The 24,614-nt window shown below is 45.0% G+C and overlaps 2 protein-coding genes across 3 annotated transcripts; one reads left to right on the top strand and one right to left on the bottom strand.

Moving 5' to 3' along the window:
- Positions 1 to 4,199: 4,199 nt before the first annotated feature.
- On the bottom strand, positions 4,200 to 10,813 carry FAM174C (family with sequence similarity 174 member C). Of its 2 annotated transcripts, XM_034422659.3 has the most exons (3): positions 10,098 to 10,813; positions 7,400 to 7,516; positions 4,200 to 6,044 (listed from the first exon to the last, which is right to left on the bottom strand). In XM_034422659.3, exons 1-3 carry the CDS (start codon positions 10,394 to 10,396, stop codon positions 6,041 to 6,043), a joined length of 420 nt encoding a protein of 139 aa, XP_034278550.1. In that variant the 5' UTR covers positions 10,397 to 10,813; the 3' UTR covers positions 4,200 to 6,040. The 2 variants fall into 2 exon arrangements, with proteins under 2 accessions (XP_034278550.1, XP_087731075.1); XM_087874949.1 differs by lacking the exon at positions 4,200 to 6,044 and having other exon boundaries at positions 7,396 to 7,516; positions 10,098 to 10,535.
- A 55-nt stretch (positions 10,814 to 10,868) lies between these two features.
- ATP5F1D (ATP synthase F1 subunit delta) lies at positions 10,869 to 23,511 on the top strand. Its single transcript, XM_034422658.3, has 5 exons — positions 10,869 to 11,170; positions 12,399 to 12,552; positions 15,262 to 15,350; positions 18,696 to 18,822; positions 23,352 to 23,511. Exons 1-4 carry the CDS (start codon positions 11,036 to 11,038, stop codon positions 18,816 to 18,818), a joined length of 501 nt encoding a protein of 166 aa, XP_034278549.1. The 5' UTR covers positions 10,869 to 11,035; the 3' UTR covers positions 18,819 to 18,822; positions 23,352 to 23,511.
- Positions 23,512 to 24,614: the final 1,103 nt, after the last annotated feature.

Genomic DNA, 24,614 nt, shown 5'->3' with positions numbered 1-24,614 from the left:
CTAAACCTTGAATTTAGCTAGTTCTGTCCTTCTGGCTTTTCTCATCAAATACTTTAGAGCCGTGTTTCTCAACCTTGGCAGCTTTCAGATGTGAGGAGTTCAAGTCCCGGCTGCCAAGGTTGGGAAACACGGCTCTAATGGGTGGGGAAAGGAGAAGAATGAGGCTGCCATGTCTCCAATCTCAGGTAGACTGTTGCATTGTGGTGCAAGGCCAGTCAGTTCATAATCCCTTCTCTTTGTACCTTAAATGACACATCGTGGTTAAACATCGCGTCGCTTTTTCCTGCGGTTGCCCCCATTTGCTTGAATTCCCACATCCTATTTAGGCTTGTTTCAGCCACACAAGTCACAGGACCGATTTACCTGATGTATATCGAAGCAGTTGTGCTTTGTATACCATGCGCCACGTGATTTAACATTACAAGTGAAGGTAAACTACGGTTTTTAGACGACTACAGCAGGACGTGCTAATTCAGAGAATGGCTTTTTTAAATAAGAGGCTCGGGAAGGGACCTTGGAGGTCTTCTAGTCCAACCCCCTGCCCAGGCAGGAAACCCTACACCACTTCAGACAAATGGTTATCCAACATCTTCTTAAAAATTTCCATTGTTGGAGCATTCACAACTTCTGGAGGCAAATTGTTCCACTGATTAATTGTTTTAACTGTCAGGAAATTTCTGCTTAGTTCTCAGTTGCTTCTCTCCTTGATTAGTTTCCACCCATTGCTTCTTGTCCTGCCCTCAGGGGCTTTGGAGAATAGCTTTGCTCTCTCTTCTTTGTGGCAACCCCTGAGATATTGGCAGACTGCTGTCATGTCACACATTGTCCTTCTTGTCATTAAATTGAGCCAAAGTGGCCCAGTGGTTAGAGTGCAGTACTGCAGGCTATTTCTGCTGCCTGCCGGCTGCCTGCAATTGGGCAGTTCGAATCTCACCAGGCTCAAGGTTGACTCAGCCTTCCATCCTTCCGAGGTCACTAAAATGAGGACCTAGATTGTTGGGGGCAAGAGGCTGACTGTGAACCGCTTAGAGAGGGCTGTAACAGCACTGTGAAGCGGTATATAAATCTAAGTGCTGTGCTAAATTTAAGACAACTAGGGACGCGGTGGCTCAGTGGCTAAGACACTGAGCTTGTTGATCAACAGGTCGACAGTTCAGCGGTTCGAATCCCTAGCGCCACGTAACGGGGTGAGCTCCCGTGACTTGTCCCGGCTTCTGCCAACCTAGCAGTTCGAAAGCACGTAAAAAAATGCAAGTAGAAAAATAGGGACCACCTTTGGTGGGAAGGTTAACAGCGTTCTGTGCGCCTTTGGCGTTTAGTCATGCTGGCCACATGACCACAGAGACGTCTTCGGACTGCGCTGGCTCTTCGGTTTTGAAACAGAGATGAGCATCTCCCCCTAGAGTCGGGAACGACTAGCACATATGTGCCAGGGGAACCTTTATTTTTACTAAATTAGACAAATGATTGAAAGAAACCATGGCTTGGTACATGAATGCAACTGTGGCTCATTTGACCTAAAACCAGCCAAAACTGAAAGGTAGCAGGTCAGGAAATTATTATAGCATTTTCTGCTGAAATAGTACATCTCAATATGCAGAGAGTAGTAATAGCAATAGCACTTAAAGACTTATAAACACCTCCATAGTGCTTTAGAGCAGTAGCCCCCAACCTTTTGGGCACCAGGGACCAGTTCCATGGAGAGAGATATTTCCGCAGAACGGAGGGAACATGGTGTCAGGGTTCCAAGTAACACCCCCAACGAAAGAAGACTCCAAGGCTTGAAGTTCCTCAAAGTTCTATTTTCTTAGAGATGTCACATTGGCACATATGGGAAAACCCGAATCTGAAAGCTTCCAGGTTTTCCCCATCCAAAGGAAAGTCCAAGTCCCTTCCCCCTGCACCCACATGTCCATCACATGGTACAATCAAAGCACCGTCCCATCTGGAGATGCCTCCCAGTTCCAGCCCTCCAGGTGCAGGGCAACACGTCTTTGACTCTCTGAGAAAGGAATGTTATTATGACTACATATCACCCCTGCTCCATACAATCCCCCCTCCCAGTTTTGTGGCAGGCCTGAGGATCCAACGAAAAAGATGGCTTCCAGGCCTGACACATGGTTTGTGTTGCCTGCATCCCGTGGATGGGGCTTCGCTTGTTTGCGCGGCCCGGTTTCTAGCCGGTGCCAATCCAGGGACCAGGGGTGAGTGTTGGGAAACCCCTGCTTTAGAGCACTCGCTCTGGTTTACAATGTAAGCATTATTTACATATTGACCCCAACAATCTGTGTTCCCCATTTTAACGACTTTGGAAGGATGGAAGGCTTCGTCAATCTTGAGCCAGTCAGGAATGAACTCCAGGCTGTGGGCAGAATGAGCCTGCAATACGGCATTCTAACCAGTGCGCCACTGGGGCTCCTTTTAAAAAGAGTTAACTTTTTAAGGATTTTGAAACACAGGAGGCATTTGACCAAAGGATCCAACAAATAGTTAGCCCTCGACTTACAACAGTTCATTTAGTTTCTGTTCAAAGTTACAACGGCACTGAAAAAAGTGACTTATGACCAACAGTGAAATCTGGCCAGATCTATCCAGTTCGCACAAACTGGTGGCGCCGACTCTGGGAGGCTCCGCCCACCCACCAGGACGTCATTACGTCCCGTTTTGGACCCTCTGCGCATGTGCAGAAGAGGCGCGCGTGCTCATACTCCTGAACTGGTAGCGAAGGCAAGTGCATTTCACCGCTGCTTATGACGGTTTTTCACACTTAACAACTGTTGCAGCAATCCCAGAATCAAAATTCAGACGCTTGGCAACTGGCTCGTATTTATGTCAGTTGCTGTGTCTCAGAATTATCACCTTTTGCGACCTTGGGACAAGCGAAGTCAACGGGGAAACCAGATTCACTTAACAACCAGGTTACTAATTTAACACCTGCAGTTGATTCATTTAACAACTGCGGAAAGAAAGGTGGTGAAACACCTGCAAGACTCACTTAACAGAAAATCTCACTTAGCCACAGAAATTTTGGGCTCAGTTGTGGTCTTAAGTCGAGGACTACCTTATAGAAAACTATCACCCACAAGAACAAAGTTGAAATCACAAACTCTAGGGAGGCCAAGTCAGGGCGCTGTGACTTTTTTTTTTTTTTGCTTTAATTTATATGCCGCCCTTCTCCGAAGACTCAGGGCGGCTTACAATGCGTTAAGCAATCGCCTTCATATTTTTGTATATTTATACAGTCAACTTATTGCCCCCCATAATCTGGGTCCTCATTTTACCCACCTTAGAAAGGATGGAAGGCTGAGTCAACCTTGAGCCTGGTGAGATTTGAACTTGCAGTAATTGCAGGCAGCAGTTGTTAATAACAGTGCTTAGTCCACTGTACTACAGGCTCTCTACAGACCTTCATACTATCAGCAGCATTTTGGTAGGTTTCTAAAGAAAATCCACTGGCTGTCATCACCCTTCTTGTGATGATTTTAATAAAATGCATGGATTAGAACATGAAGGACCCATAAAGAGAGGAAGCCTTGTTAGAAAGAAGGGATGGGAATAACCTGGTAGCTGTGAGACAGGATAGAAGTCCTCAAAATACGGCTCATGAATTACAGGTAGTTTGAAGTCCACTCTTCTTAAAGTTGGCAAGGTTTCCCAGTTTCCCAGAGCACTAAATGTGGCAGGCCTGAAGATCCAAAGTAAAAGATAGCTCCCAGGACTGACACACTGGCCTAAGGCCATTGCAGAAAAGGAATTTGACTAGAGGTAGTCCTCGACTTACGACCCCGACACTGAGCCCCAAATTTATATTGCTAGGTGGGACAGTTGTTAAAGGGAGTTTTGCCCCATTTTACGACCTTTCCTGCCACAGTTGTTAAGTGAATCTGGCTTCCACATCGACTTTGCTTGTCAGGTTGTTAAAGGGTGATCACATGACCCCGGGACACTGCGGCCATCATAAATATGAGCCAGTTGCCCAAGCATCCGAATTTTGATCACGTGACCGTGGGGATGCTGCAACGGTCGTAAGTGTGAAAAACGGTCCTAAGTCACTTTTTTCAGTGACGTTGTAATTTCAAATGGTCACTAAACGAATAGTTGTACTTAACTGGCTGGGGAAAAAGTTGCAACCCAACACATCTGGAGTTCATCCTTTGGGGAAGGTCGGAATGCAATAAACACAATCAGCTCACAGCAAATCCACAAAACACAGTTTTTATTCCCAGGTTTGAAGGAGACACAATAAGCAGGAGAGGAATGTTTATTATTCATTAACTGAAGAATTTTGGGGGGTTTTTCTCCCTCTGGAACCAACAGAAAAAAAAAATCCCACAAGCATCAGAGTTTAGCATCAAGGTGCTTTCTTAACCTGCTGTATTTTTAAAACTGAAAACATTGTATTGGATTGTTTTAATACAAGCTTCCTGTATTAAAATCATTTAAACAAAAAACAAAAAACTCCCAACCTAACGGCAGCTGGTCCCAATAAACCATCAAAGGACCATGCCTGAACTGATCATCTCGCAGTTCTGTGATTAAAATATTGCTGATTTCTTGGGTCCCCAAAAATATATATTTTTTTACTTGAGGACACAATACCTCTTTTACTGGCCAAATACAGTAGCACAGTCTTTCTCAATCTTGGGAACTTTAAGGCATGTGGACTTAAACTCCCAGATCTCCCCAGCCAGCCATGACTGGCTGGAGAATTCTGGAAGTTGGAAATCCACATGCCTTCAAGTTCCCAAGGTTGAGAAACACTGCAGTAGCAGAATAATAATAATAATTATTCACTTGTTGGGCTGAACAAAGAAACACCCAGTTCTTATTTCTTCCAAGTACCATCCTATCCAAAACAATCTTCTGTATTTAACTGGAAAGGTTATTTTAAAACTGGTTTGCCATAATATATGATTACCCTGTCAGAGGTAAGAACTGCAATGGATTAAATGTTCAATATGACCGGGCTTAATTTATTTGGAGGGGAGGGGGAAAGTATCTTTCCTATCTATCTAGGAAGGGCCAAGTTTTACTAATTTTTGTTTGCAGCTATTGGCCCACCATGCACTCCCTAAAGTACAGCTGCTGTCTCATTACACCTTTAAGATGCTAATGGAGCATTTTCTGCTATCCTTCATTTTTTCCAATTGCTAAGCAATCTATTGTGGTTTTTGTGTTGCTTCTCCCCGGGAGAAGGAGGGATGGGTCAACATGGATCAAGTTGAGCCCTAAACAGGCTCACTGAAATGGGAATCAACTAAAAAAAAAAAGGAAAATAAATTTCTTTGCAAAAATTACCAGGCGCCAGCACCGTGTTTGTAGTCATCAAGCCAACTGCAAGTTGCTTGCTCCAACCGTTTATGGAATGATATTGCTTCACAAAACAACCAGATTCAAAAGCAGGCAGCCATTTTTTTTTTTTTGGTCTCAATGACACAACCAAAGGAAAAGTAGAACAGGAAGTCCAGGCAGAAGCCAAACGAGGTGGGCAGCCTGCAGTTCCTTAACGCAGAAGCTGGTGAATGACCTGGCCTGGCTTTGGGGTCCTCCAATGTGCCACACGCCTCACCTGGACCCGCAAGCTTTTTCCCTAAGGGTGGTGCCCGCCGCAAAGTGCATCCTTGAATTTGCCAATCTTTTAAGAAGGTCCAACTTTCCTGATAGGAAAGATCCCATCCCAAGCGACGGCGGCCGGTGCCCGCTTCAAACCGAGAATGGTAGCTTTGCATCTCAGCCGATCGTTCCAAAATTGGTTAGCAAGGTAGAAAGGCCCACCCTGGGGAATCCTCATAATATTTTTTTTTTCCTGCAATTTTGCAGCTCCAGGCAGATACATTCACTGTCGTGGCTGTACGGCCATTCTCTTGTTCGAGGGGCCTGAAGAGAAAGTTTCACGCTGCCAGGTTTTCACATTGCAAGGAACTTCAGGATTATTATTATTTTGGTTTTTTTTTAAAAAAAGTAACAAGAGGTTCGAGTTTCTTCCATGGGTGAAACTGCTTCTTCTCTGGTCAAGCTGGAAAACCCACAAGTCCTATTATCACCTAGAGAACAAAACAACAGCATTAGACTCAATGGCTTTATTCAATTCAGTACAGGTAGTCCTCGACTTACAGCAGTTCGTTTAGTGACTGTTCAATGTTACAACGGCACAGGGGGGAAAATTACTTATGACCGTTTTTCACACTTAATGACCGTTGCAGCATTCCCATGATCACACGATCAAAATTCAGATGTTTGGCAACTGGTTCATATTTATGATGGTTGCAGCGTCCTAGGACAGGGGTGTCAAACTCAAGGCCCATCCGGCCTGCGGAGTGCTTAGATCTGTTCCGCAAGGCCGACCTGGAAACTGTGAAGGACCGGCCTGCAGTGCCTCACACATGTATCAAATTTATGTAAAATGGTTTGTCGTGAATGCGACTGCTTGAGGGCTTCTGGATTGGAGCTGAAAGGTGAAAGGGAAGCAGGATGCTCCCTCCCATATTGGGGTAGACCAGGTGCTTCGACAGAAAAACACTTAATACATACATATCTATATCTATGTATATCTATGTATATGTATGTTATATGTAGATATATATATGATTTTGTTTATAGCTCTGGTAGCGCAGCAGACTAAAGCACTATTAACATCAACTGCCTGCAATTACTGCAAGTTCAAATCTCACCAGGCTCAAGGTTGACTCAGCCTTCCATCCTTTCTAAGGTAGGTAAAATGAGGACCCAGATTGTGGGGGCAATAAGCTGACTTTGTATAAATATACAAAAGTATGAAGGCTATTGCTTAACGCATTGTAAGCCGCCCTGAGTCTTCGGAGAAGGGCATCATATAAATTAAATTTTAAAAAAAAAGTATTTGTATGCTGTCTTTTAGGGACAAGTGACCTTGTTAGACAGCTTACATAAAAAAAGTAAAATACAATAAAACCAGACAGCACCTCAACAATTAAGATCGCTTGGTTAAAGCCTTATAACTCTTGTGCCTCTTGACAAATGGCAATCCACCTAATGGATTATTGATGTTAAGACTAGAAAAATGGAAAACTTTTTACAAAAAAATTAGCTAAAGGCTGTTTGAATATTGGCAAAGGGAGTATCTCAGTGGGAACAAATTTCCACAGAATTCTTGAGTTGAAGAATATAAATTAAATTCTGTTCAAGTACTGAAACGACTGAATTAAGCATCATAATCCAGGCTCGCAAAGGCTGATGCAAACATCATCAGAAGGGCCTTAAGGTCTCCAGCCCTGAACAAAATAGGCAAAGAGTAATTAATATGCAAAGAATCTACGTATAGTTCCTTGCAATCCAATCACACTATCCTGCAGCCCTGTCCCTAGGAATCATTTGTATTGCTGCAGCAAACTAAAGAACGCGCAAGGAAATTGATTCTCACCGTCGCAAATTCCTTATTTCAAATACCGTATCTTCATCACTCTCTAGAGAAGCCATCTCCATGGGATCTTCTGAGTTGGACAGAAGTCCATATTTTTTCCGTGGAGGTTTCCTTGTCCTACAAAATAAGTCTATAATCAGTTGCAGAATTTATTCACAAATTTAGTTCACAAATCCATACAATGGGCCACCTTCCTCAACTAACTCCACATGGCTAGCAAAGCGTAAAACAGGAACTTGCCTATAAAACCAAGCAAAAAAATGTAATCACATTTTCAAAGCACAAGGCCAACAGGATCAGAGCCATCTAAAGCTCAGGGGGAAGCTGTTCCACAGGGCAGGTGATTTGACTAAGGCACAATATAAAATGACAACAGTTCCATAAAATGACACTGCTTTACAGGTCCTGGAGCAGGCCCATTTTGCTACTCTGTTTTCCCAAAAATAAGACCGAACCAGAAAATAAGTCCTAGCATGATTTTGCAAGATGCTAGTAGTATAAGCCCCAAGTAAGATTGTCAGCCAGATGGATGCATTTAGTACCGTATTTCCCCCCAAATAAGACCTAACCAGAAAATAAACACTAATGCATCTTTTGGAACAAAAATTAATATAAGACCCAGTCTTATTTTCAGGAAAACACAGTATATCTAGTGAGACAGACTATTGACCTCTCAAATATCTTGGCCCCATACCATAACTGGCCCCTTACATTGCACCTGGAAATCTACTGAAAGCAAGTATAGCTTCAGTAATAGTGGGGTGACATGGGTGCACTGTGGCACCCCCAAAACTTTCCATGCTGCCACATTCCGGATCAGCTGCTTTTCAAAGGCAGCTTCATGCATGTTACAACAGTCCAATCAGGAAGTGACTAAGGCATGTGTAACTCTGAGTGCAGCCTCTCGATACAGGCACAACTAGACAGAGTTGCACAAAAGCTCCCTGACCACAGCTGGCATCTGCTCTTTAAGACTCAACCATAAAACTAGAAGCATCTCCAAATTTTAGCCCGCCTTAATCTAGGAGAGTAGAATCCCATCCAGAACTAGTAATGGAAGATATCCAGATCCAGAAGCTTTTTGGTACCATTGCTTTATTACTTCTGCCAGGTTAAGAGGATCCCCCCTTAAAGGCAACGTTAAATCAAGTTTATGAGACTAATGGGCAGTGTTGGGCTTTAGTGCCTGAGGTCTTAACAACAGATTTCCACTGTGGCTGATATCTCCAGAGGAAAGGCAGTCTCAGGCAACTGAGCAAAGACTAGGCCCCTGATTTTATATGTATATTACCATGTTTCCCTGAAAATAAGACCCTGTCTTATATTTTTTTGAACCCTGAAATAAGCGCTTGGCCTTATTGTCATGCACTCAAAAGCCTGATCGGGCTTATTATCAGGGGATGTCTTATTTTGGGGGAAACAGGGTATTATATTAGATTTATTACACAATGTGTCCTAAGTAACAACAAATAGATTAAGTACAATACAGGTAATCCTTGACTGACAACCAAAATGTTAAGTGAGACATTTGTTAAGTGAGTTTTGCCCCATTTTGTGATCTTTCTTGCCACCGTTGGTAAATGACTCACTGCAGTTAAGTTGTTCAGTGAATCTGACTTCCCCATTGACTTTGCTTAAGAGGTCACAAAAAGGAATCACATGATGCCAGGACACTGCAACCGTCATAAATATGAATCACTTGCCAAGCATCTGAACTTTGATCACGTGACCGTGGGGATGCTGCAATGGCCATAAGTGTGAAAAACGGTCATGTCACTTTTTTCAGTGCTGTTGTAATTTTGAACAGTCACTAAATGAACTGTTTTAAGTCGAGGACTACCTAGATATAAAATTGGCTCCAGATGCAGTCCTATTGAAGAACTTCTCGGAGTTTCTCTCAGAGAACTGCCACTATAGGTAGTCCTTGACTTACAACAGTTCGTTTACTGACTGTTCAAAGTTACAACGGCACTGAAAAAAGTGACTTATGACCATTTTTCACACTTATGACCATTGCAGCATCCCCACAGACATGTGATTTATGCATTTGGATGCTTGACAACTAGTTCACACTTATGATGGTTGCAGTGTCCCGGGTTTATGTGATCATGTTTGGAGACCTCCCGACAAGCAAAGTCAATGAGGAAGCCGGATTCACTTAACAACCGGGTTACTAATTTAGCAACTGCAGTGATTCACTTAACAAATGTGGCAAGAAAAGTCGTAAAATGGGGGCAAAACTCACTTAATAAACGTCTCACTTAGCAACATAAAATTCTTTGCTCAATTTTGGTCGTAAGTAGAGGACTACCTGTATTTATTATCAATCTTAACATTTCCTGTTAATGCTGAATAATTATAATTATTCAGCATTATTATAAATAATAATTATTATAGGGAACCGGCGCTTTACAAAGATAGGATGCTTGCTTGACTGCTAATAGTTTCTCTATTAGGAAAAGAGATCAAGCTTACTCCCAGTTAGTACTCTTCACATGCTCTGAGACTATCAACTCTATCAACTCCAGCTAGCATGCCAACTGAGGGGCTGGGTGGAAGCTGAAGATCACAACTTGTGGGCCCCTGATTGAAGCAGGTCCTTCTCCCTTAGCCTACAAAAGGCGGCCAATTGGGACTGCTTTCCCTAGAGGTCATCTAGACCCACCCCACCCGTATGGAAGCCCCCGGCTTTCCTCACCGAAACGTGCGGCCTCCGAGATAGTAGAGGAAGCCGATGCCCGCCAGGCCGGCCAAGACGTAGAGCGCGCGGTGAAGGGCCGGCAGGCCCAATCCCGACAGCCCCGACTGCGGGGACCCGGATGTCGTCGTGGTTGTGGCGGTGGAAGCGGGCCGGGAGGCGCTTTTCTCTTTCGGCGGCAGGGAAGGAGGGAGAGACGCGGCCTCGACGGATTCCGTCTTATTCGAGTGCGTCGCCGTCGTCGCTGCGACTACCACCATCCAAAGCGCCAGCGGCCAAACGAAGCCAGTCGCCGCCATTCGGATCGGCAAACGCCGATTTCTGAGGAAAAACGGACCGGAAGTGCCTCCGGGGGCCGCAGTGCAGCGTCGGACCAACTTCCGGTTCTTTACCGCAATTGGGGAAATAGGCCCGGCTGGATTTCTACCGGGAATTGCCTTGTTCTTAAACCTATCTTAAACCTAAACCTATCTTAAACCTAAAATAAGGAGAGAGAAATCCGCACAGAGCTATATAAAAGAGATTATCGGGTCGACTCGCAGAAACCGGGACTACAGTTCCCACACAGCACCGCCGCCTTAGTGGCTATTGGTCAATTTTCCCCCATGCATCACGGGAAAAGGGGCGGGGCCTTGTCAGAAGCGACGTATCAGGCTGTTGGCGGTATGATGTGCTGGGAAATGCAGTTCGGCATGGAGCAAAGTTTTCCTTGGAGTGGGTGGAGTTTATGCCGCGGTGCTTTTTGGGAAAAAAAAAAAACAACCTCCGTTCATGTTCGTAAAAGAGAACCTATTGAGGACGTCCTGCTTCCCGTCATGCCTCGCGGCAAACCCTCTTTCTTTCCCCCCCCACGCCGCGGAGCCTGCTGGGAGTTGTAGGCCAGGCCTGGTTGCCGGTCGACCTCTCTGCTTCTCCTCCGCTCTGCCCTTGGCTTCGCCATGTTCCCCGTCGGTCGTTTCCTCGCCCGCGCTTTGGTGCTGGGGTCCCGGTCCCCGTCCCGTCATTATGCTGAAGCGGCGGCAGCTGCTACGGGCCCTGCACAGCTGGCCTTCACCTTCGCCTCGCCCTCTCAGGTATTGCCATGGCAACCGAACTGAGGCAGTTATGTGGGCCTCGGGGCGGCATGGCCGGACCTGCTGCTGGGTCGTCCATTCGTCGTCGAAACGGTCTTATGGGTTTGGGCATCCGTAAAACTCGCGTGTTTTGTTAACCCGGGTTTAGCCGTTGTGTGAACGTGCCTGATGGCGCTTCAGGGTTAACCACACCGAGATGCAAGCAGGTAATGTAGGTGGAGGAGGAGGAGGCTGGATTCGCTTAACAACTACATGATTCACTTAATAACCCACGGGAAAGAAAAGCTTTGAAATTTATTTATTTATTTATTGGATTTATATGTCGCCCTTCTCCCGAAGGACTCAGGGCGGCTCACAACAATAAGAAACAGAAAATACAAAAGTTAAAAGACAAATTAAAACAGAGTATCCAATAAATAAAGTTAAAACGTGGGAATACCAATTCAAATTTAAGATTTAAGTATATAAAAAGCTACAAAATCAGTATAGAGTCAACCCAAATTGGGCACGACTCACTTAACAGCCGCCATGGCTTAAGCCTGGTTCCCATTTTTGTAATAAATCGAGGGTTATCTGTATTGGGCTTCCTGGATTGGAGCTGGAGGACATCAGTTTCAAATATTTGGAGGCCTTGGGTTCTGTACCCAGATAATTTTTTAAATTTATATCCCGTTTGATTGTCAGCAACTTTGGGCAGTATATAAGTATCCTTCATATGAATCAAGAATAATAATTATCAGCTCTCTTGCTTTATATTTTAAAAAAAAATCCTGCGGCACGGCTTTCTCTCCTTTTCAGGTTCGTTGGAGATACACCTTTACAGGTAGACCTTGACTTACAACCACAATGGAGCCCAAAATTAATGTGTGGATTTTTTTCCAATTTGATGAGCTTCCTTGCCACAGTTGTTAAGTGAATCACTGCAGTTGTTAAATTAGTAATCTGGTTGTTAAGTGAATCTGGTTTTTCCCACTGATTTTGCTTGTCAGAAGGCTGCAAAAGGGGATCACATGACCCCAGGAAATTACACTGGTCATAAATGTGAGTCGGTTCCCAAGCATCTGAGTTTTGATCATGTGACCATGAGGGAATGCTGCAATGGTCGTAAGTGTGGAAAATGGTCATAAATCACTTTTTCAGTGCTAAGTTGTAACTTTGAACGGTCGCTAAATGAACTGTTGTATGTTGAGAACTAGCTGTATTTTCTTTCCCATTTTTTTCCCTACAGATTTTCTACAATGCTGCCGTTGTGAAACAGGTAGATGTTCCCACCTTAAGTGGATCTTTTGGCATCTTGGCCGCTCACGTTCCCACTCTGCAAGTCCTGAGACCTGGCATTGTAACCGTCTTTGATGAGGATGGCTCCTCCAAAAAATACTTTGGTATGTATGAAAATGATGGCTGGTCAAAGAACAGGAAATTATCTTAGCTGAGGGTATCTTTCAGAAAAGATATGCAGTCCACTTTTCTAAGAATCTGCAAACTGGGCTTGGGAACCATCAACAATTTGTTATTTTTTAACATATTAAAAATATGATACTTTAATTTATGTTGCTTACCGTATTTTTCGGCGTATAAGACACACCTTTCCCCCCCCCAAAAGGGGGTGAAAATTTAGGTGCATCTTACACATCGAATGTAGCCCAGCCTACCCACTGGTCCCCACTCTTTGGCCTCTGCCTTGCAACAGTTACCTCCTTTTGCAAGCAAACAGCAAGAAAACACAGCTCCTTTCAGCTTCAGCATAGCCTAATTAGCACAAGTTGATTCCATGGCCTCCTGACTCTCAGTTGATTTGCTCTCAGCTGTTTTGCGCAGGGCTCTGCTGCTTGCTGCAAAGAGATAAATTGCTGGAGCAGATTTTTTTTTCCCTTGTGCTAATCAAGCTATGCTGAAAACAGAAATGAAAGTAAAGCAGGCTGTTTGCTGTTTGCTGCAAGGAGACAAAATTGCTCAGAGGCAGAGGGAGATTTCTTTTTCTTCTTTTCCTCACCAAAAAAGGTAGGTGTGTCTTATACTCAGAAAAATACGGTAATTAGCTAATGTAACTGCTGAAGTGTTTCTGAGCACAAACTATTCCTTGAATGAAAACATTCTCATATTTTGCAAAACTATTGTTCACAGCTAAAGAGAAAGGACTCGTTCACCTCCCTAAATTAGTTCTCTTTCTTCCAAATATTGACTAGCTATTAACTTCCAAAGATTAATCACCATAATAGCATCAAGGTCAGGACAAATAATACCATTTTATACCACACTAGTGAAGCCACACTTTGAATAAAATATCTTGTTCTGGTCACCATGATACAAGCATGTTGCTGAGACCTTAGAAAGTGTGCAAGGAAGAGCAACAAAGATGATAAGGGGCCTGTAGGCTAAATCCTATGGTGAATGGCTAAGGGAGCTAGGTATGTCTAGTCTACCTAAGAGAAGAATTAAGGGAGACATGATAACTGCCTTCCAGGACTTGAGGGGTTGTTTCAGAGAAGAGGGGACTGACTTATTCTCAGTACCAGAAAGCAGGACAAGAAGTAATGGGTGGAAGCTTATTAAAGAGAGATCCAAACTAGAAGTAAGGAGAAATTTTCTGACAGAACAATTAATGGAATAGCTTGCCTCCTGAGGTTTTGTGTGCTCCATTACTGGAGGTTTTCAAGAATAGACTGGACAATTATTTGGTCAGGATGGTAAAGATCTCCTGCCTTAAGCTGCAGGCTGGACACAGGTCCCTTCCAGTTCTGTGATTCTATGTTCTATGTACCTATATATGAACCATGGTGGCGCAGTGGTTAGAATGCAGTATTGCAGGCTACTTCTGCTGACTGCCAGCTGCCTGCAATTTGGCAGTTCGAATCTCACCAGGCTCAAGGTTGACTGAGCCTTCCATCCTTCTGAGGTGGGTAAAATGAGGACCCAGATTGTTGGGGGCAAGAGGCTGACTCAGTAAACCGCTTAGAGAGGGCTGGAAAGCACTGTGAAGTGGTATATAAGTCTTAAGTGCTGTTGCTATATATGCACAGAAAGGATTAAAAGTGGCCAGGCTCACTCCCTTTCACCCACTGAGCTGAAAAAATGGTAGCAATGTAAGATGCCTGACTTGGCAACATACTAGTCCTTGACTTACAGCCATTTGTTAGTGGCCGTTACAACTGCACTGAGAAAAATGACTTGTTTTTCAAACTCATGACCCTTGCAGTATCCCATGGTCACATGATCAAAATTCAGATGGTTTGGCAACTGGCATGTATTTATGATGGTTGCAGTTTTCCGGGATCACGTAATCACTTTTTACAACCTTCTGACAAGCAAAGTCAATGGGGGAAGCCAGATTCACTCAACAAACCATGTTGCTAACATAACTGCATTGATTCACTTAACACCTGTGGCAAGAAAGGTCGTAAAATGGGGCAAAAACTCACTTAACTGTCTTGCTTAGCAACAGAAATTTTGAGCTCAATTGTGGTCATAAGTTGAGGACTACTTGTACTTTGCCTCAGTTAAGAGTGGAAGCCCCTTGCACCCTAATCCACTCTAGTTATATTTAGATTAATTAAGGTCCCTGGTTAACTTTCTCCAGGCATGTTAGACTACAATTCCCAGGATTCTTCATTGTTTCTTCATTGAAATTTGAATTATTGCGGGGAGGGGTGGGGGGAAGGAGGCGGTATTGTTTCTAGGCAAAAAGTAAGGCCTTTTTCTTTGGGGAAATGAGTGGTTTTTTCCGCAATGCATTTTTGTAGAGAAGAGGAAGATATATGGGAAAACCTGAAGGTGTACCTTAAGCATCCACCAGAAATCTTCCTTTTCCTCTGGATATTTTAAATAATTAGAGGATTTGTGGTTGCTCTATTTTGCTGGTGGTTTTGCTTTGGCTTTGTTCCGCATTTTCTGACCTCTGGCTGCTCCTCCCACCATCGTTGATTGTAGTTTTTTACCTCATGCATTTCTTTAGCCAGGCGTCACCCAGAGAACATCCATCACCGCCTATTTAGAAAAGGAATGAAATAAGCAAATCTCTGTAGGGAGGGAATTCTAATCACTCGGGGACCTTTGTCACTGACTGATTATACCATTTCTTTGCAATTGTGTAGTGAGCAGCGGTTCTCTCACCGTGAATGCAGATTCCTCTGTCCAGGTGTTAGCTGAAGAAGTGGCTTTATTGGATCAGTTCGATGCTGCGGTTAGTATTTGTCCGTCTTCTCCTCTTTTCATTTCTTCCCTCCACCTCCCTCTGCAGACAATCCTTGCTTGGCTGCCAAATTAGGAGGGATTTCTCTGCACCATGCTGACTCAGCAGCACTGCAGTTCACTCTCTTAAAAAAAAAAAAATCAATTCTGCTGCAGTTCAATTACTATTCCAGTCAGTATTTAAAGTTAAAAAAATGCTTTGGTTAAAGAAGTACTTATTTTTGTAGTGAAGTTTGAAATGAAGGGTCCTTGGTGCTCTCTGAGTTTGGTGGTTTTCTTGCAAGCGGTTCATTACCCAAACTAGGTGATATCATGAGTGTTAGTAAGGAGTGGAGTTTAAACAGAGAGCAAGCCCCATTTCTTACCTAGCACTGATGATGTTACCTAGTTGGGTAATGAAATGTCTGCAAGAAAACAATCAAGCTCAGAGAGCACCAACAATCTCTCAAGTACTAATCTCTTGAATATTAAAAACTCTGTACAAGACATGAATGGGACACTCATATCTATCTAGACCCGTACCAGTCGGGCTTCAGGCGGGGGTACAGCACAGAAACGGCATTGGTCGCATTGGTGGATGATCTCTGGAGGGCTCGGGACAGGGGTTGCTCCTCTGTCCTAGTCCTATTAGATCTCTCAGCGGCTTTTGATACCATCGACCATGGTATCATGCTGCAGCGGTTGAGGGGGTTAGGAATAGGGGGCACTGTTTTGCGGTGGTTCTCCTCCTTCCTCTCCGACCGCTCGCAGTTTGTGTTGGCAGGGGGACAGAGGTCGACCTCGAGGCGTCTCACATGGGGGGTGCCGCAAGGGTCAGTCCTCTCGCCCCTCCTGTTCAATATTTATGTGAAGCCGCTGGGTGAGATCATCCGTGGTTTTGGGGTGAAGTGCCATCTGTACGCTGATGATACTCAGCTGTACATCTCCACCCCAGACCACCCCAACGATGCCCTTGATGTGATGTCTCGCTGCCTGGAGGCCGTGCGGGTCTGGATGGGGAAGAACTTGCTCAGACTCAACCCATCCAAGACCGAGTGGCTGTGGCTTCCGGCGCCCCGATATAGTCAGCAGGTGCCATCGCTGACTATTGGGGGTGAATCTCTGCCCCCCACAGAGAGGGCTCGCAATCTGGGTGTCCTTCTGGATGCACGGCTGTCTTTAGAAGAGCATATGACGGCCGTGGCCAGGGGGGCCTTTTATCAGGTTCGCCTGATTCACCAGTTGCAGCCCTTTCTGGATCGGGACGCCCTACGCACGGTCACTCATGCCCTTGTTACTTCCCGGTTGGACTATTGTAATGCTCTCTACATGGGGCTCCCCTTGAAGAGCACTCGGAGGCTCCAACTGGTCCAGAATGCGGCCGCGCGGGTGGTTATGGGCTCAACTCGTTGTGCCCATGTGACACCCCTCCTGCGCGAGCTGCACTGGCTCCCAGTGGTCTTCCGGGTGCGATTCAAGGTGTTAGTTACCACCTTTAAAGCACTCCATGGCATAGGACCCGGGTACCTCCGAGACCGTCTTCTGCCACCAATAGCCTCCCACCGACCAGTCCGTTCCCACAGAGAGGGTCTCCTCAGGGTGCCGTCAACCAAGTTATGTCGACTGGCGGCGCCCAGGGGGAGGGCCTTCTCTGTGGGAGCCCCAGCCCTGTGGAACGAACTGCCCCCGGAAATTCGTAAGATCTCCGACCTCTGGGCGTTTCGCTGCGCACTGAAGACCCTATTATTCCGCCAGGCCGGACTAGCAACACAATAGTTTTTAAATTGGGATATTTAAATTTATTGGGGTTTTAAATCTGAGCCACTTTATTTAATTATTTTAAATTTTATATTGTTGTTTTGTTTGTGTTTTTAAACAGGCTGTACACCACCCTGAGTCCTTCGGGAGAAGGGCGGTATAGAAATAAAATTATTATTATTATTATTATTATTATTATTATTATTATTATTATTATTATTATTATTATTATTATTAATGCAAATGTGCTGGTTGGCAGTCTGTAGAGATGCTCAGTCATCCAGGTCATGGTTGTCCCAAAGGTGCTTTTTCAGGAGGCAACTGGACTTCCTTTTTTCTTTTGAAGACGTTTTGCTTCTCATCCAAGAAGCTTCTTCAGCTCTAACAGGATAGTGGGGAATGGAAGGATTTATATTCCTTGCAGACAGCTGGTCATTTGCATCAGTGGTGGGTTCCTCCTGGTTTGGTCCGGTTCAGCCAAGCCGGTAGCGGTGAAGATATAACATCACCAAACCGGTTCCCCCCCCCGCCCTCCCACACCCCCCCCACCCACATTATTCTTACCTTTTATTTGGTCCCACCCCCAATCTGTTGCTGCCTCCTGAGTCCCAGCTGATGACTAGAGGGAAAAAAACGGCTTAAACTCTTGCCGCGGGGCTTCAAAGGGCCGTCCTACAGCTGATCAGTGTTAAAAGCAAATGAGTTGGGTCGTAAGTGCGAGGACTGGTTGTAAGTGCGAGGACCTTCCAGAAATGACTCTGACCAGCTAGCCACGCCCACCCAGTCACAGGACCTCCAAGCCACACCCACAAAATAAGCCACGCCCACAGAACCAGTAGTAAAAAAATTTAGAACCCACCCCTGATTTGCATCCTTTTAGAGCAGGGGTGTCAAACTCAAGGCCCAGAGGCCAGATCCAGCCCACAGGGTGCTTGGATTGGTCCATGGGGCCACCCTGGAAACAGTGAAGGACCGGCCCACGGTGCTCCTGCCAGCGAAAACACAGCCCATGAGGGCCGTGTGTGCCCCCCTCACAAAGTTCCGTTTTCACTGGCAGATGGTTGCAGGAGGCTGGGGCAGCCAAAAATGGAGCTTGGGAGCCCATTTTTGCTGGCAGAGCGCTCGGGCCACCACAGGTGCCACCGACATGAATGACGTCAAGCTGGCCACGCCCCCAGCACCCCCAAATCAAACACAACCCTGATGCGGCCCTCAATGAAATTGAATTTGACACCTCTGTTTTAGAGGGTCATTGAAGGTTTATCTGTGTCCTCAGGGTGACCTGAGTGGTGCTCCTGGTTCCTGTAGTCTGCAGTTTTTCCTCTGGAAATCCATTCCTACTCCCACACCATTCCAAGGGTGTTCATCCCAAATTCTTTAGCTAAAAGTCTGTAGAGATGCTCAGTCATCCAGGTCATCCATGCTGGCAATTCTCGGAGTTGAGGTCCATGCATCTTAAAAGTTCCTGAGGTTGAGAAACGCTACCCTAGGCAGCAGGTGCCTTTCGGTCCACATCAATTTCTCTTTCCCTAACAAGGCCCCCACATGTACTGATGTTGCTTCTTTTGCCTTAAACCCTGATATTTTTTCCTGTACACAGACAGCCAAATCAAACTTGGACAAAGCTTTGTCGGAACTCGCATCGGCCACCGACGAGGTAGCAAAAGCAGAAGCGCAGATTAATGTGGAAGCCAACGAAGCAATTATGAAAGCTTTGGAGTGAACAGGTAAGTAATTCCCCTTGGGTTTCTGTTTCGGTTTAGCCTCCGACACCTGCTTACAGCTCCCTGTTCAGTCTCCAGGGTTTGAGGGTTTATAGTCGAGGGGTGCAGCGTTTTTTTCTGGTCAGGCAATACAGATAGTCCTTGACTTATGACCACAACGGAGCCCATAATTTCCATTGCTTAGCAAAACAGTTGTCAAGTGAATTTTACCACATTTTACTCTTTTCCTTGGCACGGTTGTTAAGCGAATCACTGAAGTTGTTAAGTTAGTAACACGGTTGTTAAGTGAATCTGGTTTCCTCATCGACTATGCTTGTCAGAAGATCATAAAAAGTGATCACAGGACCCCGGGGCACTGCAACTGTCATAAATACTTGCCAGTTGCCAAGAGTCTGAGTTTTGATCACGTGACCTTGAGGATGTTACAAAGGTCGTAAGTGTGAAAATGGTCATAAGTCATTTTTTTCAGTGCTGTTGTAACTTTGAACAGTCACTAGTCAAATGGTTTTAAGTGGAGGACTTCTGTAAAGGCTATGTTCTTGAGTGTGGAGCTGTGGGCTGGACTCCAAAAGATTTTTAGGGTCATATGCCGTAAATGCAGGTAGTCCTCGACTTATGACTGGTCACTTAACGACTGTTCGAAGTTACAACCAATCTGAAATAGGGGTGTGTTGGGGTTTTTTGATACTTCTGGTTTTCAGCATCAGCAAATCCATGGTCATTTAAGCAAACCAATGGTACTGGGTGGGCACGGTTTTGCCGGGAACTGGAAGTCAAGGCCGGATTTCAGGAAAACCGTCATAAAATGTAGTCGCATGACTGTGGGATGCTGCAAATGGCGGTAAACGCAGCCTGGTTGCCCAAAGTGAGGATCCATGACTACGGCAATAGGGAAACTTCCAGAACGTTGAATCAGGGTTGTAAGTAACCCCAAGGAAGTCCACCAAAACTTTGAACAGTCACTAGGCAACTGGTTGTAAATCCAGGAATACCAGTGGTGGGTTCCTCCCGATTTGGCCCAGTTCGGCCGAGCTGGTAGCGGTGACGATATGACGTCACCAAACTGGTTCTCTTTGGGAGCTGGGCCCTCCTGCCCCCCTTCCCCCCCATTATTCTTACCTTTTATTTGGCCCCGCCCGCAATCTATTCGCTGCCTCCTGAGTCCCAGCTGATCAGCTAGAAGGAAAAAAACTGTTCAAACTCTTGCCGTGGGGCTTCAAAGGGCCGCCCTACAGCTGATCAGTGTTAAAAGGCAGTGTGGTGGTAGACTGGGGCCTCCAAAAACAAATGGGTAGACCGGTACAGCTCTGCAAGCAGTTAAAAGCCTGGTAGACTAGTATCTCTGCTAAATCCTAAAGAATTGTCACCTGACCATCAAGCCATGCCCACAAAATAAGCCACGCCCACAGAACCGGCAGTAAAAAAATTTAGAACCCACCCCTGAGGAATACCTATACATTCTTACCATTATGGTTAGTGCAAAGCGAAACAGAAGGGAGGAGAAAGAGGGAGGAAAAAAGGAAGAAGACAGAGGAAGAAGGAAGGAAAAGGAGAAAAAGATGGAAGGAAAGAGGGGGAAGAAAGGAAAAAGAGAAAAGGGAGGAATGGAGGAAGGAAAGAAGATGAAAACGAGAAGGAAGGAAGGAAGGCAAAGTAGGGAGGGAGGAAAGAAGGACGGAAGGAGCCACACACAAGCACCCCATGCCACCTAGGTAGGCCATCAAACATTAAGAAAGACCGTGCTCAGGTGAGATTTGGCAGCCGCCTCAGATGCGTGCTGTGGTTTTTATCGTGACTTGCCAGGTTTGGTCACTCAGCATATAGGGGGTTCTTTTGTCCCCTCTTCTCTTCCAATTTCCTCTTTGCTCTATGATCCATCCGAGAGTCTTTCTTCAGATCAACAGCTGTGGATCAACAGTGAAATAAAACAGCTTCCGTAAGGACGGCCAGAATCCCCAGACTGAAGCTTTCTCTGTGTCCAGTTGAAAGAGAATTGCCGGCTGGGTCCACACAGCTTGCTAAAGCTTGGATGAATTTGTGGATTCAGGATATTGGGGTGGGGGGCTTTCCGCGGGCAGCAGGGCCTGGTAAGGTCAGAACCTGGCTTGATACCTGGATAGGAGACCATCAGGAAGTACGAGGACAGTCAATTAGTCTGGGAATTTTAAAATGAGCTGGGCGAAGGCAACGCTGTATTGCTGTAAAGGAGCCAATAAAGTTGCACGGGCTTGTTCATGAAATCACTAGGATCTGGGCTCCACCCAAGGAAGACTTTAACTTTGAGTGGGGGAAACCCAGCCAGATCATGTCTAGGTCCATCATCTGATTCATGTGTTTGGGCAAAGCCTATCGTGTGAATGCGGGCAATTATAAGTGGCCGTCTGCTTTCTGTCTGAAAAGAGAATGCTTGAAAAAGCCACCTCTGGCCACCCAGTACAGCTCCTTGGCATGAAGGAGCAGCTACATTTTCCTTTCTTTTTTTAAAAAATATGGTTTCCTCCTCCTCTGGCCTAGCGTCTTCCAGGTAGATAGGATTGCAACTGGCAGGATTCAGCAGTGTGTTTCCTGCGCATGTCAGGAGCTCTGGCCCAGTGCTTCTGGAGGGTGCCTGGCTGAGGGAAAGCTTCATTAGAAGGAAATTATGAAGATGTCCTCAAGATAAGACGAGTGTGTTTCTCATCGTCTCCAGCCTGAAGATGTGTGGACTTCATCTCCCCAGAATTCCCCAGCCACAGTTGCTGAGGTTGGGAAACACTGCTCTGGAGACTTAATCAGATGGTAGGGCTTAGATTTAGGAGATATCTAGGTCAGGGGTCTCTAACCTTGGCAACTTTAAGCCCGGTGGACTTCAACTCCCAGAAGTTGAAGTCCACCGGGCTTAAAGTTGCCAAGGTTAGAGACCCCTGGTCTAGGTTGCTTGTGAGCAAAAGTATAATTGCACTTCCTCTGGGTTATTCAGTTTCCCGACAAGCCAAGATAGATAGATAATCCTAGTCCGCTCAGATTATAAATGTCCACTCTGCATCTCTAGGGAGGTAAACCATTGGGAGTGTTGCTCAGCATCTCTCTGCCACTAGGTGGCGCAGCTGGATAAGAAACCTGCATTGACCTGCCTTGAGGCATGCCATCTTTCTGATAAGAACTTAAACTGAATGCACTTTGATTTTCAGTACAGGTAGTCCTCCATTTATGACCGATTGCTAAGCGATCATTCTTGCAATCGCAGATTTGAAGTTACGACGCCTGGCTGAGGATGGTCATGCGACTACATTTGGGATGCTCGGCAGCTGATCTGCATTTACGGCCATCTGCAGCATCCCACAATCCCATGAGTGCAATCTTTAATGTTTGCTTCCATTTCCCAGACAAAAGCACCCAATAGCAAACAATGGGTTTCCTTAAATGACCGTGGCGTTCGCTTTGTGACTGCCACATTTGCTGAACGGCTGCCAGAGAAAAGGTCATAAAATTGGGCAGGGCGATTTGGTGACCCACCTTGCGACCACGATCTCTGATATGGGCTCAGTTGTGGTCATAAGTTGAGGACTACCTATATTTTTAATACAGGCCACTAAACCTCCATGTGGAGAAAGAAGCACAAAACTGTCACTTAGTACAGAAAAGTTCTTGTAAAAATTGAGATGTCAAACTGCATGCAAATAGCAATAGCACTTAAGACTTATATACCGCTTTACAGTGCTTTTACAGCCCTCTCTAAGCGGTTTACAGAGTCAGCCTATTGCCCCCAACAATCTGGGTCCTTATTTTACCCACTTCAGAAGGATGGAAGGCTGAGTCAACCTTGAGCCAGTCAGGATCAAACTGGCAGTGGGTAGAATTTGCCTGCATTGTTCATTCTAGCCACTGCCATCACTGTTCAGATATGTTGCTAAGTTGACTGCCGATGTTACCTAGTTGGATAGTGAAACTTTAGTTCAACCCTGAGCTACAAATATTCCCTTCTATTGGATAAAGATCTTTCCGTCTACTCCTTTTTAATCCTTGGGGAGGTTGCAGCTATGAGAGTTGTGAACATGGAAGGGGGTGATTTTCTACAGAGCCCCCTCTACCAAACCGCATTACTTCTAGCAGCATTTCCACCAAAAAAAAATAAAAATGCATTGTCATCTTGGGATAGGAATTAATTCGCTCTTGCTGCCCAAACAAAAACAGTGCTAAGTTGCCAATCTTGTCTGTGCCTGACTTGTTTTGATTGGCAGAAGCTCTGCAAAGTTGTAGACAGGTTTTTCCCCCCAGTCCTAATGGAGATTAAACACGGGACCTCCTGTATGTAGAACAGGTGTTTTACCACTGGGCCTGTCACTATGGGGAAGTGGAATTATACAGCTTCTGCCTGTCATGGGGGAGGGGGGCAGAGGGCAGGACCTGATCGGCAGTAAAGTTGTTTTTTGTCTAATTTCTGCTCCAAACCCACCCAGAAAGCAAATAGCCAGGGTCAACTTGCAACACCTGAGCCACACAAAACCTGGGCTGTAAAATTTCCTGATCTTCCTTCTCTTTCTCCGTTACAGGAAATTCCACCACTGTTGCTTCAGAAGTGGCCTCCTTAAGTTCTGGACCTCTCCTCATCCTTCCCTCTCTTCTTTCGGTCTGTACAGAATTTGTGAATAAAGCTTGACAATTAACTGTTACCGATTAAAGCAGAAGGTTAGGCCAAAGGTCCTATTTTTATTCCTTGACTTTTCTGTTGGTTCTTTAATTATGACTCCTGAAATCGACTTGTGATCTTTCTAAAATACAGTGGATGCATGGCATCTAAAATCAAAACAGTCTCTGTTTCTTGATCAGGGTAAATTGGTGCTCCTCATGGGGCCATCCAGGGGTTAGTGGGGATTGTGCATTGAGAATGAAAAAAAATAGTTAACTTCAGATATCAAAGTGTTCAGATATGAGAGGTCCCTAGTGCTCTTTGAGCTTGGTTGTTTTCTTGCAAGCGTTTCCTTACCCAAACTAGGTAACATTTTCAGTGCGCTGATCAAGTTAGTTTGGTAATGAAATGTCTGCAATAAAGCAGCCAAGCTCAGAGAGCATCAAGGACCCCTCATTTCAACCCTGAGCTACAAATACTCTCCTTTATTAGAATAGAATAGAATAGAATAGAATAGAATAGAATAGAATAGAATAGAATAGAATAGAATAGAATAGAATAGAATAGAATAGAATATGGAATGGACTAAGGATAGGATAGGACAGGACAGGACAGGACAGGACAGAATAGAATATGGAATGGACTAAGAATAGGATGGGATGGGATGGGACGGAACGGGACGGGACGGGACGGGACGGGACAGGACAGAATAGAATAGAATAGAATTCTTTATTGGCCAAGTGTGATTGGACACACAAGGAATTTGTCTTGGTGCATAAAAGAAAGGATACATTTGTCAAGAATCATAAGGTACAATACTTAACAGTCATAGGGAAACAGTCAATATAAATCTTAAGGATATCAGCAACAAGTTTACAGTCATACAGTCATAAGTGGGAGGAGTTTTCAAACAACAATTGGTGTGTTTTCAGTTTCTTTGGAGAGGGTGAGAATCAGTAGGTAAAAATGAAAGACAAGGCCATTTTTGCTAACTCTTGGAAAATAATATCTTGATAGTAAGAGTTTATCAATGGGGGAATTCTTCTCTCAAAATACAGGTAGTCCTCAACTTAAAACTGTTCATTTAGTGATTGTTCAAAGTTACAACAGCACTGAAAAAAACGGACTTATAACCAATTTTCACAGTTGCAACCTTTGCAGCATCCCCGTGGTCACATGATCAGCA

The sequence above is a fragment of the Pantherophis guttatus genome, chromosome 1 (assembly GCF_059756535.1).
Source record: "Pantherophis guttatus breed Tessera chromosome 1, ASM5975653v1, whole genome shotgun sequence".
In the NCBI taxonomy this organism is placed as follows: Eukaryota; Metazoa; Chordata; class Lepidosauria; order Squamata; family Colubridae; genus Pantherophis; species Pantherophis guttatus.
The sequence above is the reverse complement of the archived record's forward strand: the minus strand, read 5'-3'. Positions and strand labels throughout refer to the sequence as shown.

Coding starts and splice junctions, on each gene's coding strand:
- ATP5F1D (XM_034422658.3), top strand. CDS start 11,036: ATGTTCCCCGTCGGTCGTTTCCTCGCCCGCGCTTTGGTGCTGGGGTCC. Junction 11,171..12,398: donor CCTTCGCCTCGCCCTCTCAG/GTATTGCCATGG, acceptor TTTTCCCTACAG/ATTTTCTACAATGCTGCCGT. Junction 12,553..15,261: donor CTCCTCCAAAAAATACTTTG/GTATGTATGAAA, acceptor GCAATTGTGTAG/TGAGCAGCGGTTCTCTCACC.
- FAM174C (XM_034422659.3), bottom strand. CDS start 10,396: ATGGCGGCGACTGGCTTCGTTTGGCCGCTGGCGCTTTGGATGGTGGTA. Junction 7,517..10,097: donor CTCGGAGGCCGCACGTTTCG/GTGAGGAAAGCC, acceptor CTTATTTTGTAG/GACAAGGAAACCTCCACGGA.